Below are 19,687 nucleotides of genomic sequence, written 5' to 3'. Positions count from 1 at the left end.
AAGATCCTGTAGGTCAACACTGCAGAAGTCCTCAAAATCTGCCAGAAGAAGTTCTGCAAGTTGCTGGTTCTGGATATCTGGCAGGAAGTTTGAAAAACAAACCATTAGTTTGATGTTCCATTTAGGGGCAGACAATAGAGGACCATTAAGACAGTATAGCCCAATCAACACGTACCCAGCAGCCCATCCACAGACTGTTCTGGAAAGGACGAAGAACTGCTTTCCATGGCCAGGATGTCTTCTGGATAAGATGGATGGGTAAATAAATATACAAACAAACAACAGCGATAATAATAATAATACATAATAATAATACAAACAAATTACCCATATGACACCTGTGTTCCTCCTGCTGGTTGTTTGGTGGCTGTACTGGCGGTCTCAGTACGTCAAATGTGGAGATCATGGGGAAAGTGGGGTTTGTGACCAGGTTGACCAGGCTGGTGCGACACAGTGGGCAGTCCAGGATTTTCTGCAAACAAATGAAAGCAATATCTCACCAAGTCAACTGAACTGTACTTACAAAATCAAAAAGCAGAAGATTCCTGGGTAAATTTAAGGAGCTCCTTGTTGATCTTCACTGAAGTTCTTAATGGTCTTACCTGGGCTCTGCGATGGCCTTTTCTCAACCAAAATTAGCCTCTCTCTGGGTCCAGGGGCAGAGCTAGGGGGTGACTGGGGCCACCACTGTGACCCCACATTTAATGTACTGAGCCTCCCAGTACAGCCACCAAATATCCAGCAGGCGTCATATGGGTAATTTGTTTGTAATTCGTTAAATGCCATTGTTTAAAAAAATGCTTTATCGGCTGGAATTTCAAAGATCTTCAGTTATTATGCTTTCAAATTTTATGCCATCTATTTAGGCCTATCTTCCTGACAATTTTTTTTTTAAAGTTTATGGTTTTGAATAGAGGTTGATGTTTAATATCTGTTGGTGTAGCTATCTATCTATCTATCTATATATATATATATATATATATATATAGAAAATGGGTAAAATTCAACAATTTGCACATGGAGCCACATTATATCTATGGAATTGAACCATATTATAGGGCCTTTAAAATGAAGATTACAAAAGAAAGGCTCTGCCATCGCAGAGCCCAGGTATGAGAATACTGATGGATATTGAGATATCTTTAATACTTTTAGAATTACAGGCACACAAACTGATGGCACTCAGGAATGAGATACATTTCTAGTTTCAACATTATTTGTTCTTCAGAAAAATGTGTGTCCATTGAAAATGTGTACCAATTTACTCATGGAGGCGCATTGAGATCTCTGTTGCAGGAAATTAACCATATTGGGCCTTAAAAATTAAGAAAAGAAAGTATGACATAAGATACTACAACTAAGGCTACAGTGAAAAAAAAAAAAACTATTATATATAATATAATATATATAAATATTTGCACTGTATCACACAGTGTATGTCATTTCATTATCTTCAGTTAAGTATGTGTATATAAGATGTATAGAAGGTTCTCAGACATAAACACTTTTGGGTAATTTTGTGTCAAAATCAACCAAATTTCAGAAACTTTCTCTGCTCAAATGTTTGATTTTTTTTTTTTTTTTTCCTGAAGAAAGCCAAAATATTAAATGTAATGGATGTACATTTACTGAGTAAACCAATATTTTGTAACTCACCTGGCCCACTTTTGAGACGGACGGGTCAGAACCACTGCTCTCTCCTGGGACCAGTAGCACGTTCATCCACAGGCCTGTGTGCTGATGTACAGAGACACAGAAGACACTTTTAGCATCTCAAAACACTCGTTCCCACGGACATGTAGAATGTAGATCTCATCATCGGTAAGTTAAAAAAAAAACTGCCTGAAGAAGTGACGTGAAGTCAGTTCACAAGGTACGTCACAGCACTACCTGCAGCCTGTTGATCCTGGAGCCGCTGCTGGCCAGAAGCTCCATGGCCTGGCCTGTCACACGTCCACACATTTTACCACTCTGATAATGCAAATAACATAAAAAAATCAACCTCTTATCTGTAGTATTGATATACCTCGCAGCTTCTCACACACGATGCCAGTGCTAGAGTCCTATTGGGTCATCTAGAATGGTGGCAAGTTCAGATTGCCTGGTCTGTTGGGCTGATCGCTATCTTGATCACAGCTCTGGCAAGAGGAGAGTCTGTGGGGGGGGGGGGAATGAAATAAAATTAAAAATAAAACCAAGCTGAAATCTCATTGACTGTCCAAGTGATGAGTCGGTGATTAAAAAAATTAGAGGTTCTGCTCTGACTGGGCTGTGAAGATCAAGACTTGTTTGAGCCGAGAGAGTCAATTTCTGCCGGTCTTTGACCATGTCGCATGGAGGCATAACATCGCTCAGTTCAAAGCTGCTGTTGATCTTTAACATTTCAAACCGTTCCTTACCCCCGTCACCTGCAAATCTCATCATCCCTGTTGTCGCTCTGCTTGGCCTTCTTGCTGTCCTCAGATTGAGACATAAATGATTCTTTAATCATAGTTCGTTTGGTGGTCGAGGGGGTCTTACTGTTCGTGACAGAAGCAGAATCTGACACAGCGTACCCAGGGGCGCATTAACACAGGCTTCCAGGGGCCTACAATGGGGAGGGGCCTACTGGCTGCACTAAAATTTCAAAAATGTTCAAATAATTAGATGTATATATGGGAGTTCGCAGCAGTGGCAAAAGCATTAGACCAACTCACACACCCAAAAAATGTCAGGACTCTCAACTGCATTTTTGGCAAAGCCCTGCTGTGTGAACGGAACCAGACTGGACAACTAGTTTTTTTGTAACGTCATTCAGTGCGAGAGAGCCGCCCTGCGCTGAATGCGGGTTTAGTAACTTAGCGCGGATATAATCTGTGTGTCATCTGAAGGATCCAGTCACTGTTCCATCGGTGCTGCTTTAAAACCTTTTAAAAAAAAAAAGTTTTAATAATAATTAAACGTTAAAAGGCTATGATTTGATTAATAAAAATGCCAGCAACGCACATTTAAAAAAAAAAAAAAAAAATGCTCGTGCTTTTTTTTTTTAGAGCAGTTTGCAATCACCAAACAGCCCACATTTATGCCAAGTGATTATTTTGATCTACTGCTGATGAATAACAGGCTAAATATTTTGTATAATTTGAGTTATTTATATCATGGCGCTGTACCTGTAAACTTGCATTCTGGCCAGAAGAGTTTTGATGGCATTTTCTTTTACACTAGTGTGCCGTGGAAAATGATCAAATTCCAAAAAGTATGTAAAAATAAATGTTACAGATGAAAATATTTCATCGCTGTTGGGCCAAAACCTTGTGTCTCGATATTTCGTCATTTTTGTTTTATAAAATTAATCCTATTGGTCATCCTTTACGTCTGTATGTGGGTTGTACAAATATGTAACCAATAGAAAGACTTTAAAAGAAAATATCGGTACTTGTACTCGGTCCTTAAAAAATGGTATCGGTGCATCCCTAATTAAACATTTGATTGGCTGCTGTTTCCAAGATTTTTCAGTTTTTACATTTTTCGTTCATGTTTATTGTGTAGATATTACCTGCCACCTGTCCTGTTTATGTAACACTTTAAAAATCAAACAAGGGTTATATAAATCCAATTTATTACGAAACAACAAGCAAAAGCGTATTATTCACATAGTTTAGTCCTATTCAGCATCTACTCGGCGCTTCTTGGATTGTCTCCTGTATTCATTAAATGGAGCATCTCGTCAAGCATCGATTAAACAGAAATGTGTCGCTTTGTAAAACCAAACACTGACAAATACACACAGTACGACAGGACCAGAGCCCTATTCAACCCGAATTAAACAGCTGATTCAGATCAAGTCATTCAGGCTTAATCTGAAAACAGCAGGTATGTATAAACTCTACAGGAACTGAGTTTGAGTCCCTGCTGTATGATTTCTAGAGCTGATATACGGTGATCTGCTCAGCAGATGTAAGCTTCATTATGACTGCATCATCCATGACTTCAAGGAATAACATGAAGCAATTCATATCACGTATGACAACACCAGCTTCAGATCGCATCATTCTTTATTTATAGATTTTAGTCATTTCTGGTTTAAATTGTGATCGCTTCTCTTTAATCACTATCTTGAAAACTAGAGCCAATTAACAATGTTAAGCATCATTTTCATTCTCAGTGACTAAAGTTTGACTATTTTTATTTCAAAACCATTTTTATGTTTAAATTGGAATACAAAATTGATCAGATCAACCAACCCTAGTTCAGAGACTAGAGAGACGGAGAGAGTCGCTTAAAAACGTAACGAACCAACATAAAAACTGCTACAAAACCACCTGTGATTTTGTCCCGCACGATTTTGCAGGACTTGATCGCTCAGATGCGTTGATTTTTGCGTTGGTTGTAGTCGAAGAAGTTGATGCAATTGAAATTCCCATGCTTTGAATATCAGATATTCAATCCATGAGTTTCATGTGACGTCATTGTGTTTTATCGCCACCATTTTTGTGTCCGGTCACAGCTGCGTGACCTGTTTCAGTCTATGGTCTACCAGAGGAAGGCCAACCAAACACTCTCAGAAGGTTCACAACAAGGTTACAATATGCCTGGGATATGTGGTGCTGTTAGCTGTTTTAACAGAAACTCCGAACTACAATTTTATTTGATCCCAAAGGACTTAGATCGGTGGAAGAAATGGATGGCTTCAATCAGAAAGGACCACTGGCAGCCAAACAGCAATGCACAACATTAATAACTACTGGGACTGTCATTTTCATAACATTATAATGAGAACACTATTGTAATAACGTTGTGAATTCTCTGTGTTGTTGTTTCAGCGTGTTGTTGTGGGAAGAGCGCATCTACTGGAGTTAAACATTCTGATCAGCACATAACTCAGTTAAAGCTTCACTTGTGCATTCGCGTCATTTTGTGCAGATAAAAGTCGTAATATTAAATTTATGTAGTAGCCTATAAATATCTGATTAATCTCATATAGGATGCGTTTCGTTGAGGTTAATAACCTGCAGAGCTTTATTGTACTGATTCAGTACAATACTGATGATCATCTTCCTCTCAAACATCAACGCAAAACATTAATAACTATGATTGGGGCTGTCTTATACATGGCATTATAATCGTATACACTATTGTAATAAAATGTTGTGAATTCTTTGGGCTTAGTTGCTGTGTTTCGGCGTGCTGTTACAGGAAGAACGCATCCACAACAGCTACATTATTCTGACTACGTTACTTAGTTCAAGTTCATCTGTGCGTGATTTTCTGCAAATACTAGATGTAATATTATTTTTATTTTGTATAAATATCTGAATGATCTTATATAGGATGTGTTCCGTTGAGTTAATTAACCTTCTAGCTGAAGACCTTGATTAGCTGGATCAGGTATGTTTGATTAGGGTTGGAGCAAAACTGTGCAGAGCTGTTGCCCTCCAGGAATTGAGTTTGAGACCACTGGTTTATGGGTGTTCATTCTCTGCAGCTTCAGCGTGCGTATGCAGCTCTAACAGCAATGATGATGTTTCAAACAGTCATTAAAGCTGTTTACTATCACTGTAATATTAAAAATGTTTCATATTTTTTCAAAAACATTAATGCATTATTTTTAATAACTAGAACTTGTATTGTTTTCGTATTATTTTCATCAACAAAATAATTTCCTTATTTCCAATTATTTATTCCACCATGGCAGATGCATTTTGTTTCTTTATTGTCTAAATAAAGTTGTCAAATGACTTGTTTGCACTTAGGTATTTTATGTTATTTTATTTATATTTTTGTTAGGTAATAGATTTTTCTGGTAACGCTTTCTCTGGTTTATGGCGATGGACTGTGTACAAGATATCGTTATTAATGTTTTATGTTGCTGTTTGAGTGCTCGCTAGAAGCTAAAGACGATCATCAGTACAATGAAGCGCTGCTGTGTTAGTTGCCATGTCGGACACAAAAATGGCGGCGGGCACAGCGGAAGTGACGTCTTTGAAACCCATGGATATCAAGATTGGTTAAATACAGAATCTGACCAATGAGAATGAAATGTGTCATCATCAAGGCTTTCGCAGGCGATTTTGAGCAACTGCAGCGCCTGGTCTCTTTTAGCTCTCGCGGTACTTTGACGCCACACGTGATCGTAAGGCGGCTGCAGCGCCGATCAAAGTCGGACAAACTTTCTAACCAGAATGCATTGCTCGAACAAGACTAGTGACTCCTTAAAATATTAAATCCAATAATACATGTTAAAAATATTTGTTAAAAGATGTTTTATTTATGTCTATTGTTTCATTTTTGTAATGTGCTTTTGTAAAGTCATACTTCTGTTATAACAGACTAATATACTAAATCCTAATAATTTTTAATGTAATAATATAAGGAACCAACAACAATTAAAAAACAAAAACATTCAAAAATGTATTGTCCCCGTTTTTTAATTAATATTTTTTATGCTTTTTATGCTAACTGAGTTTTATGGACGCATTATAATTGAAGTAAATGCACAATAATGCAGGCTTTTTTAGTGTTAACATGTACTTAGAGTTTTTTTTCAACTGCTTACACACAAAATCCTTACTTGTCACACAATTTCTGAAACTTGACACTCAAACAGCAGAACCACACACCAAATCTGCAAAACCATACACTAATTCTCGGTCTTCGACAACACACAGTTCTCTATGTAACACACAAAAAACTAACAGGAAGTATCTTGACTTCCTTTTTCAAACAACTACACACGATCGATGTTTTTCTTTTCTTTCGTACTGTGTAATACATGTACAGTAAAAAAATAAATAGTTTGCTTTCGTGTTTACCGTGAATTATTCAACATCTCTCTGCCAATTACTTTCAATCTTGTACAGAAATGTACACAGGAGCTCATGAAAGAAGAGCTTTAGGTTTTGAATAACTGTGTGTATGTGATATCTCCAAAAACAGAATATCATGGCAAAGGTGTTTGCTACATGAGACAAATGTGTGCTTTTGAGATGTGTTTGTCAGGCATTTTGTGTGTGCAATTCTTGGTGTGTAAAGTTTTGAAAAAAAAGAGGCAGTTTTAAAAAATGTGTGTAAGCAGATAAAAAACTGTACGCGATAAATCCCCTCGGAGGGGTTTGTGGCCAAAGTGGAAATAAACGAGTTAAAATCCGCGCTTGATCAGCACTGTTGTGACTACACCGTATTATGATAGTTCGTCAAAACAGATCATAGTGTGAAAAACACACAGCGAGTAACAAATATAAAAACACCCACAGTCCAAAACGAGCTGAAATAATAAAACATCTTTGACATCTAATATTCTCACACTGTTTCACTGAAATAAAGTCAGAAAGAAATAAGCTTACCTGCTGAAGTCCAAACTTGTTCGTGCTTGCCCGTCAGTGTGGGCGTAGCTACAATTCAAATACCTGTCATGAGCAGTAGTTAAATAAATGTTCAGTGATATCTTCCAAAGATTTTTTTAATTTTGCCGCAACTTTTTCTCAATGTGGTGTTGATATGGCAACTAGTAAATACACTAAGTTTCATGCTGGCATGTGTGAATAGTGTTAAACCATGTGTGTTACAACTAACCCCGTGTTACTTTGTGCCCCGAGCACCCCTATTCATACTATCCTTTCAAATTAAATCTAATTTAGTTTAACATCATTTTCAACATTAAACACAAGCTGTGCACGTCAATATAATTAGTCTTTTATTCTATCGGTTGCTGTTTTTTGAGAAAAAAGACTGTAGGCTGTGACTACAACTCCCAGAATGCATTTAACGTGGCCGCGTCCGTTCTATTTGTAGAAACGCGCCCGCGCCATTTGTAGACACGTGTAGACACGCCCACGCCATTTGTGACGCTTTCACCTTCGCTTCGAGAGAGCTTTCGCGCAGCAGCAGAGAGCGTTCTGTTCTGAGGCGGAGAGAGAAAATCTAAATGGTAAATGTGAGTTCGTAGAGTTGTTTTAAAAACCATGTTTGCCAGAACATAACCACAAATTTTATTCTATTTTGTATCAACTATTTTCTAGCCCGACGTTGTTTCGAGTCGTTTATTCCCGCTCGTGCTCCATTCAAATCTTGCGCGCGCTGACAGCATCCGGTATTTTCTGAGAGATTTACATCAGACGAAGGGAAGGTAAGTGCAGATTCACAAAATCATTGTAAATAACATGTTTACATAAAACAACACCAGAGGTTGTTCAATGTTATGTCGTTATTTTCTGATTGTGAACCGCATTTTCTTTATTACTCGCGCTGATGTCTTGTTTTTTTTTTTTTTTTAACGTTATTTCTTAGGAAAACTGTGTGTAACTTAGTGTTTTGAAAGCATGGCCAAATTCTTGACAAATCTGTCCTAGCGATTATTACAAAAACTGTAAGACCAGAAACTTGAGTTTTATTTGTGTAGATATACAGAGCCCCATGGTTCAAAAACACTGTAGTATACAAATTACTATAGTATTTTTTCATATCGTGCGCATGATTGAGCAAATCGAGGGAACGAAATAGTAAATCGTGCTCGATTCATGTGTGGGTGTTTGTGTAGATGTAATGAATGCAGCTTCACACTCATTTATACTTCTGCCATAAAGCAGCTGTGTGGCCGTCTTCTCGTTCACACACGTGTTCTCTGAAGAACACAGTTAATAATTTAATAATAAAAACTGTTGTTGCAAATTGAAAACAGGTGCCAGGAAGATGGATTTGTCTTGGACCGGAGCAGAGATGTGCCAGGTACCTGAACATCGCTGCTATGGGCTCTGTCCCTGATGAGCCAGGAGGCTTGTGGGCTTATATTTATGCCAATCATTTTATTAGTCCGACAGCATCACATGTGGAGGACAACACCAAGCCGATCGATCATGAGGTGGTCTGTCTATTCCACGTGTGCGGAGTTCTTGAGCCATGAGAGAGAGAGAACGAGCCGTCTGAACCAGCCACTGCTGCTTCAAGGCACTGATCATGTCGATAACCAGAATGGGACTGTAACAGCTCTGTGATGCCTTGATTATGTCAGTATCTTGTCCAGAAATGTCAATAGTGATGCATTGTACAGATGGTTCTTCGCTGCATCTTGGACAGGGCCAAACTCTGACGACACTTGCGACATGAAGCCTGTGATTCAGTGACCGAACAGAGTCGAACCAGGAGGCAGCAGCTATTGTCCGTGTTATATCTGTTCAGTCATGTTTCTATTTGGCTCTTTGGCATTTGCTAAACGCATTCAAAACTGTACGCAAATGCTAATTTTTCCTGTATTTGGTAGATGTGCTCCAGGCTGCACCCACTCTGCCTGAAGAAGAGCAGACCAGGCCGGTTCTGGCGCTCTCAGAGGAGCTGAACAGGGGTGTTCTGTGTCAGATTGTGACCTGTTTGAGTGGCACAGCTCCACACCGTAGGACGTGTAGGACAGATATGCTGTCTGGGCAACCAGGTATGAGCACACGCTTCACCTTTACATTTTTTCATTGCAGTTTCTTTCTGAGCTCTTAACTTTTGTTTGTAGTTAATTTTTGTTTTTGCTCATATTTTGTTAATTATTTAGATGGAAGTCAGCGAAGGCAGCAGCGCCTGAATGATGCAGATTTGGACGCAGTAGGGTGGTTTGATGGAGAACACAGTTGTTTCCAAGGTATCAAATTCTGGAAAGGTCAAAGCCAGTCTGAGTCACTGTTAACAGGAAATGAGTGATTGGACATGTAAAACTATGCAAGTTGTACATGTAGGCTGATGAAACAAATGAGAATAATACTATTTCGTGTTAAACAGGTTGTTTGTTTTTTAAGTCGGCGCTTGAGGTAAAGCTGCGCTTTATTTTCATTGATGACTGCAGTGTTAGGAAATATTATACACTGTTAATAATTTTAATTATAGGTCTATAATTCATTGTATAATAGACCTAAAAAATATTTAAAATATTTTCTAAGAGGAGCTAATAGCCTAATCTTTTATCCTCACAGCATGTTCAGTTATGCGGTGATGCGCTATGAAATTATTGCAGGGCAAATTTATTATAATATTAATTTAATAATAAAAGAAGCCTAATCTAATAGAAATAATAATAGACTAGAATGTAACAGGCCTACATTAATTGCAAACACCAAATTCTCTTAATATTGCCAATATTTGATGCTTTTGACAATATCTCTTGCTATCGTGAATATACGATTAACGTCTGTTGACGCAACCCGGGTTTAATCGGAATGTAGGTTATATGAAACGCATATAAACGGATCAGATTACAATGTTTAGCGTACATGTAAAAAAGATCTGCAATCGGATTCAATTCATTCGGATTGACAAAAATGGGTGCATGTAAACGTAGCCACTGAGAGCATTGATTTGTAGAGTGGGAGAAGTTATTACATTTCTAATTAGGTCAGTTACAAAAAGAATTCCTTGACAATCAAGTTTATATCGTTTTATCAACTCCGTGTCATCATTCAGCTCCAATACATCATATCTTCATTTGAAAGCATGTGTCTCCTCAGCTCTGCTGCCATCTTGTTACTCCTAACTATAAGTTAGGATACCTCTCCAGTACTCTTAAATAAAGGGATAGTTCATCCAAAAATGAAAATTATCCCATGATTTTCTCACCCTCAAGCCATCCCAGTATATTCAGAAGAACTGTGAGAGAAAAAGGCGCAATTACATTTTTTTTTTTTTTTTAATGGTGGAAACAAACTCTCTCAAATCCTCTGTCTGTCTGAAGACTGTGCTGAAGGTTTCACAGCAGGTGTCTAGGGTAAAGCCTTCGTTTAACCAGGGTCACATTTGTCCTCTCACTTTTTTTTAGACTCGGACACGCTGACGGACATGCAGCGGCACTGCTTGACGCGCTGGATCTTGCGGTATCTGACGGGTGGCTGCAGGTCGGGGCAGTCGAGCTCCACGGTGAGGCTGGTGAAGCGGTGCGGCCGGCAGAAGGCGCACGACTGGAACGACTCCTGCTCCTTCTTGACGTATAGAGGGATGTAGAAGGAGTTGCACTGGCCGTAGCAGAAGCGTTCGATGACCGTCCGGCTCCTGCAGCCCTCCTGACTGATCGTCTGCCGCAGCGGCTGCGTCTTGCACCAGTCGCTCTTTAAGTACTTGCGCTCCATCACCACCAGCGCTTCCTGGCTGGAGGCCAGCACTTCCTGTTTGCGAGTGAGCCGGTCTGAGGTGTTGGAGCTGTTTTTGTAGGGAGACGGAATGGAGCCTTGCGGCCGGATCTTGCGGCCGGCGGAGACGACGCACAGCGCGGCGGTGAGCAGCAGCCACAGCGCCACCTTACCGCTCATCCTGGAACAGACGGTCAGAAAATTAATTAATTAAATTCATCAAAATTTCGTAACTGTTTCTAAACAAGCCTACGATTAGACAATATACATGTAGTACTCCCTTTATCAATAAGTGAGAGAGACAAAACTTGGTGTCATTCAAGTGGTCCTCTGTGTTGTTTTTATTATTTAAGCATAGTATTGAATACCATGAAGCAGCTTAAATCTGAATAAATAAATAAATAAATGTACATCAACAAATAAATATAGTAATAAATATTTCAGACTCTCTTACACAATTCATTTATACAGCAGATGATACACTAACAGACTTTTCTATAAAATAACAAAATCATTAATAAAATAAACTCAGTTGAACTAAAATAGTAGATGCTAAAACATTTGAAAAAGTTATTTTTCTGCAATTTGATCATTTTTTCTTACCTTTATCAGTAAGTGAGAGTGAGAGACAGAACTTGGTGTCATTCAAGTGGTCCTCTGTGTTGTTTGAGGATGCCACACAGTCGTCATGGCAACTCTCAACTGCCACTCCGAATTCAGAAAATGCAGCTGTTCCGTGCAAACTCATTATAATTCAATATTTAAAAAATAATTAAAAGTAAAAAAGTTATTTGAATAAAACGTATATATAGACACTGTATGCAAGTAGAAATATATATACACAAAACAAAACATATAAAAACAATTTAATCTATGTGAAATAAAGTTAAAATAAGTTATTAGTTTTATTAATACTGTTAATAAAAATAAAATAATGTTGTTATTAATACTGTTAACAATAATAATTAAAATAAAATATAATAACAATTATTATTGTTATTAATTTTAAACATATTACCATTAATTGTCTAAATATGAAATATTAATAGTAGTGGTATTAATAAGAATAATGAATTAAAAAAAATTGTTCAATATTTAATTTCATTATACAGCCAGTTGATAAATCAATTTAGAGAAAATTAAGGCCCTTAAAAAGTATTAAAAAGTCTTAAAAGCCATTTTCCAAGGTATTACATTTTGTATAATCTTCATTATGTATATTTGTCCAAAGAGGTTGTATGCTAAAGTTTACCTGAATTTAATCATTGCGTAGGCGAATAGTGTGATTCTGTGTAGTTTATTTATAGAATCCCGCTAGATTTGATGTCGTCTGTTACCGCGCTCACTGACTGACTGATAGCACAGGTCCTTTCACGCTCGGTTGTTGAGCAACATCGTTGACTAATGGGAAAATAGACGTTTTCATGCAAATGGTTGGAGGATAAGGAGTTGGAACTAGGGGTATAACGGTTCTCAGTAAAAAATCCAACCGTGCCGTTCTCCACACACGTTTCGGCACACATTTGCACCTCGGTTCATCTCATATCTGACAACGCATACGCATCTATAATATGGTTTGTAGAAAATAAATAAAACAGACAGAGTTGGGCTAATGTATGTTTCTGTCGATGGATACGCATTCTGGCTTCCCCTAAACTTTGTTCAATGCGAGTGCTGTATGCTCTATATGAGCAGTCATTGCCGCCGTCATCATCCGAGTGTTGATAGCGCGCAAGCACAGGTGAGACCTGAACAGAACACATTGCTATCTGCCTTTAAACTAAACTCATTTAAGCCTGGCTAATTTAAACATTCGAGCGCAAGGCGTGAAAGAGAACTTACACGCGCGCTGTGAGAAGATTTGTGCACTCATCCGAAGCGTGCACGTGGAAGCGCGTGTACAGTGTGCAAACATTGAGTTCTCTTTCAAGTCTTGCGCTTGAATGGATAAATTCACACAAATTGTCAACATGCCCGTCTTGGCGAGTATCCTAGCAAACATAGTCGGTTATTAAGTGAACTTATACACTCGAGAAAGAACGCATGTGTTCAGTGTCAGTGTACTGATCCGTGCATTATGTCTTAAAGACATTCCTGCATTCCTGTTGTCTGTGTGTTTTTAACGTTAATCAAACAACAAAAGACAAGGAAATCACTCACTGCTCTTGATGAAATGGCTTTTGTAACTTAATTAATAATTAATAATGATTAATCTTGTGAAGATTATGCAGTGTTGTTTTAATAGCTAACGTTACTTCATTCAGTTTCTGTATACCTGAAAACTACTGATACCAGAAAAACCTGAAACCTTTGTATCTTTGCTCTATTGTATTTATTTGTGCTGTTGCTTGCAGTTTGATTTTTATTTTCTTTATTTTTATTTGACCATAGTCCTTTTTTCCCTGAACATAGCACATACCGAACCGTACCGTAACAGTGACCCTAAAACCGTGATTAAAAACTGACCCGTTGCACCCCTAGTTGGAGCCATGGGTGAGGGCTGTCTCTGGGTATAACCGTGAGGCGTACTGCTCTGTGTGTCGGAAGGCAGTTAGCGTAGCCTCGATAAGGATCAACGCTGTCCAGTCCCACATGCTAAGTGCTAGCCACAAAGCCGCTATGGGATGCAAAATGCAGGTCTCTATCGCGCAAATGCTTGGAGAGCTTTATTTTCCCTCTTCAGTAAGTTTTGTCAGTTGTTTTGTTTATTGGTCTAATTCTTGTTTCTGGTTTCTCTTTCTAATAAACCTTGCATTGGGTTAGTCACTCAAATAATTCTCTTGTACTTTGTTCCCACCCTTCTGAATTATGTTGCATTGATAAGGAGTTATCACAAACTAAGACTGTTTAGTTGTGCTATCTTGCAATCAATATATAGTAAATTTAAGTTAAAGTGTCGCTGATGTAACCGGTTAAACTTGAAGTGGTGATGAGGTGTTAAAATGTATGGGAAAAGTCTTAAAAAAGGTCTTAAAAGGTATTAAATTTAACTCCACGATTCCTGTATATACCCTATAGGAAAAATAAATCAGTGGTTCTTCCATTTGTTTACCACACTTCTAATGACGTGCCAAGGGTTGCATCTCAAATATGCCTTAAAGTCGTCATGAAATCAAAATTGACCCCATTTACTTTGTTAGTGCATATTACTAGTCCTGTGGTGAACAATTAATCCGTGCAAGTTAATACACAGAAAAAAAAACTGTTTGTCGTGGTAATCTTTAATCAAAATCTGAAAAGTTATTTCCGGTCTGGAATGGCGTTCCTTCCCAGATGACGTCAGTTTGACGACTTGGGTTGAAAACGCTTAGAGAGGCTTTTGATATTTTATTTGCAGATTGTGTGCTTTAGATGTAAATGAGTAGTTCCCCTCTTATTTTGAGGAAGCTTCTCTGTAGACTACAATTTCAGTCTTTAATTGCTTTTTTTGTCTTCTACATTTTGTGAAGCTTTAAGAAACTAACAGACGTAGGCTGCTAAGAGCTGTGCGTGTAAACCTCACTCTCCTGATCTCTAGTGACTGGCGCTAGAGACTGTGGCCTTGTTAGAGCGCCCACCTCCCATGCGGACGGGCCCGGGTTTGTGTCCCGCTTGGAGCGGGCAGCTGCGAACTGGAGGGGCTACACAAATATGGTTTTCTTTGGCTTTTGTTTCATTTGACCAACTGTTAGAGAGGCAAACTCAGTTTTCAGAGCATGCCTTCACACATTTGAAAGCACTTACTTTCATCCTTTCTGTAAATAGTTACTGTTCACAGGGTTCCTACACATTTTCCATTTCAAAATTCCATACTTTTCCAGACCTCCTCCCAAACGATTTTTGCCATTGTTAATCCTTTTCTATGTATTCACTGCGTCATGTTTACCCTAGTCTGGGTCCTACAGTCATTTAGTGATTTTTTTTTTTTTTTTTTTTTTTTTTTTTTTTAAATCAGTGTTTGATTATTGAAATAGAGTTTTGTATTTGGTTTTCATGTCTAGGCTAGGGTTGGGTATCGAGAACCGGTTCCAAATTTCAAAGAACCGGGAATCTGATACGATGCGCGCATTTCGATTCTTTTTTTCAGTCATTCTCGCACGGCGAATGGCAGTGAGCGTTTTACAGTTGTATCTATCTGCTAGGACCTGTGACAAAGGCCTTATCACGCACATACGCAGTTCATTACAATCGGCACTGACTTTTGCTTCAACACTGCATTAATCTGAAGAAATGCACCGTGTTTAAGGGGCCGTTCACACGTCGTGTTTGAGTTCTTAACTTTTGTATGTAGTTAATTTTTGTTTTTGTTCATTATTTAGACGGAAGTCAGCGAAGGCAGCAGCGCCTGAATGAAAATGAAGAAGCATGACAGAAACAGAAAGAATGACACAGCAGAAAGAGGAGGTGCACGAGCCTGTGGGGTGAGAGAGCAGTGGTTCCTCTGACCCATCCAGCATCTCAGTGGGCCAGGTGAGTCATTAAAAATGACCAGAAGAGGACAGACATGCTTTCTGGGCAACCAGGTATGAGCACACGCTTTACCTTTACAGTTTTCATTGCAGTTTCTTTCTGAGCTCTTAACTTTTGTTTGTAGTTAATGTGTTTTTGTATTTGTTCATTATTTAGACAGTCACTCTGGAGGAAGTCAGCGAAGGCGGCAGCTTCTGCTCACGCTCCGTGGGGTATTTAGCAAAGCCATAGTACAGAGGGGCTTCTTTCTCCAGTGGAGAGAGAAGCCCTAGAAGAGCAGCACACTGCGTTTGTTTTATTTAGGTTGCTGTTGCTTTGGTTTTGTTGTGTGTATATAGTTGGTTTCACGTTGTTTTATGCTTTCATGTAACTTTTAATCTTGTTAATTTCTAGTTTTCCCCATGTTTCCTAAGAGTTTTTATTGTTATTTGGTTGTTAATTAGTATTGATTGATTTGTGTGTTCTTGTTTGTTCAATAGTTTACTTTCTTTTATTGTTCATGTTTTGTTATGCTGTGCTTTGTATATAGTTCTTTTTTTAAAATAATAAATAATCTCCCTTAACCCATTGCTTAATTTCATTCTTTTCTTTTATTAGTACCAATACTTTTTTATTCAGTATAAATATTAAAACATGTAATCATGGGAACAAAAGTCAAATTTTTAGACTCATAAATGCTTTGATCTGAAATGTTATGCTTCGACGGGCTCATGAAGACACAGAACCCCTGCTATTGTCCACTAATATGGACAAAATGCATTATTAATCATGTAAAATGTATGTTGAATATGACTAGATCTCTAGAGGTTGATATCCTGGTGGAGTGTAGTAGATGAGTTGATTTAAAAACTTTTTTTTCACCAGTTTTATAGACTAAACTTAAATCTGGATCCAGCATGAACACGAGGGTTTTTGCTCCTATCTATCTAAATGCTGTCAAATCGATTAATCGTATCTAACATAAAAGAAAAAATGATGTGTGTGTGTGTGTGTGTGTGTGTGTATATATATATATATATATATATTACTGATATATGAGTGTCCATCAGATGACCATGTGTCCAGTACAAAGAAACATTCTTATGAGGAGGCTGTTGAGAAAGCAAGTTAAATCATGTTTATTTCACCTTTATGTTTTTAAGGTGAATGAATTATTTTCCCTACATTTAGTTCCGTATGTTTCTCATGTTTCTGTCTGTGTGCAGGGTTCGGGCTCTTCCATTGGCTGCTGTTGGTCGTCTGCGGGTCTGCGAACATCAGAGATGCGGTGGAGATCCTGTGCGTGTCGTTCCTCCTGCCCAACGGCACGCTGCGACCTTCATCTCAGCTCAGCAGACATGCGGCTCCTCGCCGCCAGCATATTCCTTGGTTATTATCATTTGATTTTTCTAACTAAATATCAGTTAAAAATAATCAATAATGATCATGTTACAAATATAAAAACATGGGAATTTGTGATTCAGAAGAGAAAATGGTTTCTTAAACAGCAGGTCAAACAAGGAAAATGAAACATTAACTTGTCATTTTTATTAAATAAACTGTTAAGTCAGGTCAGAAATGCAGTTTGTTCTCTATTTGGTTGCACTTTGAATTGTATTTGCCTTATCAGATGTCTGAAATTGTCATTGATTGAAACTGCTCACATTACTGTCATCTGACCATTTCTCATGCTCCTCAGTAAGATAACTACCATTTCCTTTGGCAGGGATGATGGTGGGCGGTTATGTTTGGCGGTATCTGGCTGGTCACAGAGGGAGGCGGAGTGTTCTGGTCATTTCTCTGATAGTGAATGGCACGTTTGGGGTAGCCAGTTTGGCCCAGAGTTTCTGGCTCCTGCGGTTCTTCAGTGGAGTCGGGTAACAACATCCCGAAAGAGTTTTTACATAGAGACATTCTGAAGGTTTAGATAGATTATACATGGATGCATTCCTGTCATCCTCTCTTTTTTCCCAGTTTCAACCATGTTTGCGGAGGGGAGCTATGATCAGCGCTCTAGCTACATTCTGGATGGCAGGAAATATTTTAGCAGTAGGTAAACTGAGCTGAAAGAGGAGCGTCTCTACAATGCTGTCTGGTAAGTTCTACTTATCTTTTTCTTTCCTTTTTTGTATATTGTGTGTGTGTGTGTGTGTGTGTGTGTGTTAACAGGCAGTAGGTCTTGTGATCAGACCCAAAGACGATGAAGAGAAAAACAGACCCAGTAGCAGCTCAAGATGTCAACGCTTCAGCCGTCAAGTCAAACAGGTTCAGATCACATTTGATATGTTATCCAGATTTTCTTAGAAGGGTATTAATGCTAAACATAAAGCCTTACTAAGGTCTTGATGGCCTTGCTTCTTCTTTTACAGGCACTGGACCCCGTGAAACAGCTGTTCAGTGGACCGCTGGCTTCCAGAAGCGTCGTTCTGCTGACTTTATTTTTCTGCATTTCATTTGGGTAGACTGAATTCTGGCTGTATATCTCTCTATTCTGACATTATAACTCCCAAATGCAAGAAAAAAAAGGCGGAATTTTGAGATAAAAAGTTGCAATTACCTTTTTTATTTTTTATTCAGTAGAGTCAACGATGTGGTTTCCGGAGCTTTTTAAGAGAGCCGGGGATGGAGGGTCTCCACGTCTCGAGTCCAAAGCTCAGAGAGTGAAAGCTGCTCTCCAGTCAAAACTGCAGGTTAATGTTACTAAAACTAGACCAAATGAGACTCCTCATCACCACATTAATTATGTCACGATATTAAAGAACTAATAAAGTGCAGAAAGTCCAGCTATAATGATGATTTTGTTTCTATCTGGTAGCTGTCAGTTTGCTGGTGTTCGTCTTCTACGCGGTGAAGACCAAAACTCGAGTCTGATCGTGTCCTGCGTGTTCAGCGGTGCTTCTGTCATCTCCTGGATGGACGGAACTTTACCCCACACAACTACGGTAAACCCCAGTATTCATATGTAATCTTGTAATACTGCAACTAGTTTCACATACAAAGAGGCCAGCCAATCATAATTCCAAAAGTTTGGAATAATGAAGCTTTTTTTTTTAAATCTTTTTGAAAGAAGTGATTAAAAATTACAGTAAAAAAGTATTATTGTGAAATATTGTTACAGTGTAAAAGAACTGTTTTAATATTTAAAATAAAATCCTGTGATGGCAAAGCTGAATTTTCAGCATCATCACTTCAGTGTCACATGATCCTTCAGAAATGTTTCTTCAAATCATATCAGAATGATTTCTGTTTGATCATGTGACACTGAAGACTGGAGTAATGATGCTGAAAATGCAGCTTTGATCACGGAATAAATTTACACTTTACTATATATTCACATAGAGAACAGTTTGTTTAAATGGTAATATTTCACAATATTGCTGTTTTTACTGTATTTTTGAGCAAGTAAATGCAGCCTTGGTGAGCAGAAGAGACATCTTTCAACAACATTTAAAAAAAAATCTTAATTATTCCAAACTTTTGACCATTAGTGTACATAGAGAAGTTACATAATAAATGTACAGTATCAAAAAAGGTCTAGAGACTGGAAAATAGTTATAAAAATACTAAATAATGACCTCAATGAAACTTTGACTAACATTATATGAATTCTAAAAAATAAATAGGAAAGTGTAGAATATGGGTTCTTTAAACAGAATTCACAGAATGCAGTTTCTGTTTTGCAGCTCATCAGCTCTGGGGGTTTCCACTGGAGTGGGCCATCATGGGAAATGTAGTTTTTGGGCAGCTGGTGGACTCCAACTGTGCCATACCTCTGCTGATGGTGTCTGCGCTCCTGCTGGCAGGAGGACTGGCAGCTCTACACCTGCCTCAAACCAAACAGACTGAACTGACAGGATACAGCCAAGCCAAACGTGGGGTTTTGGGACCAAAATACCAAACCAAAGAGCCTGACAATATGCAGATTTGCCTTAATGTTGCACAAGTGCAATGTGAGAAGTCGGCCATGTTTTCTGTACTGAAATCTTTAGTAAATTTAATCTTATTAAAGTCAAAATCTGTCCTCAACCCGTTTGATTTCTGTAATCTGATGTATTTGTATAATAAGTCATAGAAATTATAATCATCATTGTTATTTTTAACAACTTTTCAGTTCATTTTTATGGTATTAATGAATTTTAATAGTTTTTAATTGAAATCATAGGATATTCAGTTAACTATATTTG

General features: G+C 38.2%; 1 protein-coding gene and 1 pseudogene across 1 annotated transcript; one reads left to right on the top strand and one right to left on the bottom strand.

Moving 5' to 3' along the window:
- Positions 1-10,353: 10,353 nt before the first annotated feature.
- LOC127507930 (gremlin-2-like) lies at positions 10,354-11,263 on the bottom strand. Its single transcript, XM_051885383.1, has one exon. It carries the CDS (start codon positions 11,253-11,255, stop codon positions 10,755-10,757), a length of 501 nt encoding a protein of 166 aa, XP_051741343.1. The 5' UTR covers positions 11,256-11,263; the 3' UTR covers positions 10,354-10,754.
- Positions 11,264-13,685: 2,422 nt separating this feature from the next.
- LOC127507933 (synaptic vesicle glycoprotein 2B-like) lies at positions 13,686-19,514 on the top strand (annotated as a pseudogene).
- Positions 19,515-19,687: the final 173 nt, after the last annotated feature.

This window comes from Ctenopharyngodon idella, unplaced genomic scaffold (assembly GCF_019924925.1).
Source record: "Ctenopharyngodon idella isolate HZGC_01 unplaced genomic scaffold, HZGC01 HZGC01CH25, whole genome shotgun sequence".
NCBI lineage: Eukaryota > Metazoa > Chordata > Actinopteri > Cypriniformes > Xenocyprididae > Ctenopharyngodon > Ctenopharyngodon idella.
Note: the sequence above shows the minus strand (reverse complement) of the source record. Positions and strands in the feature narration are given on the sequence as shown.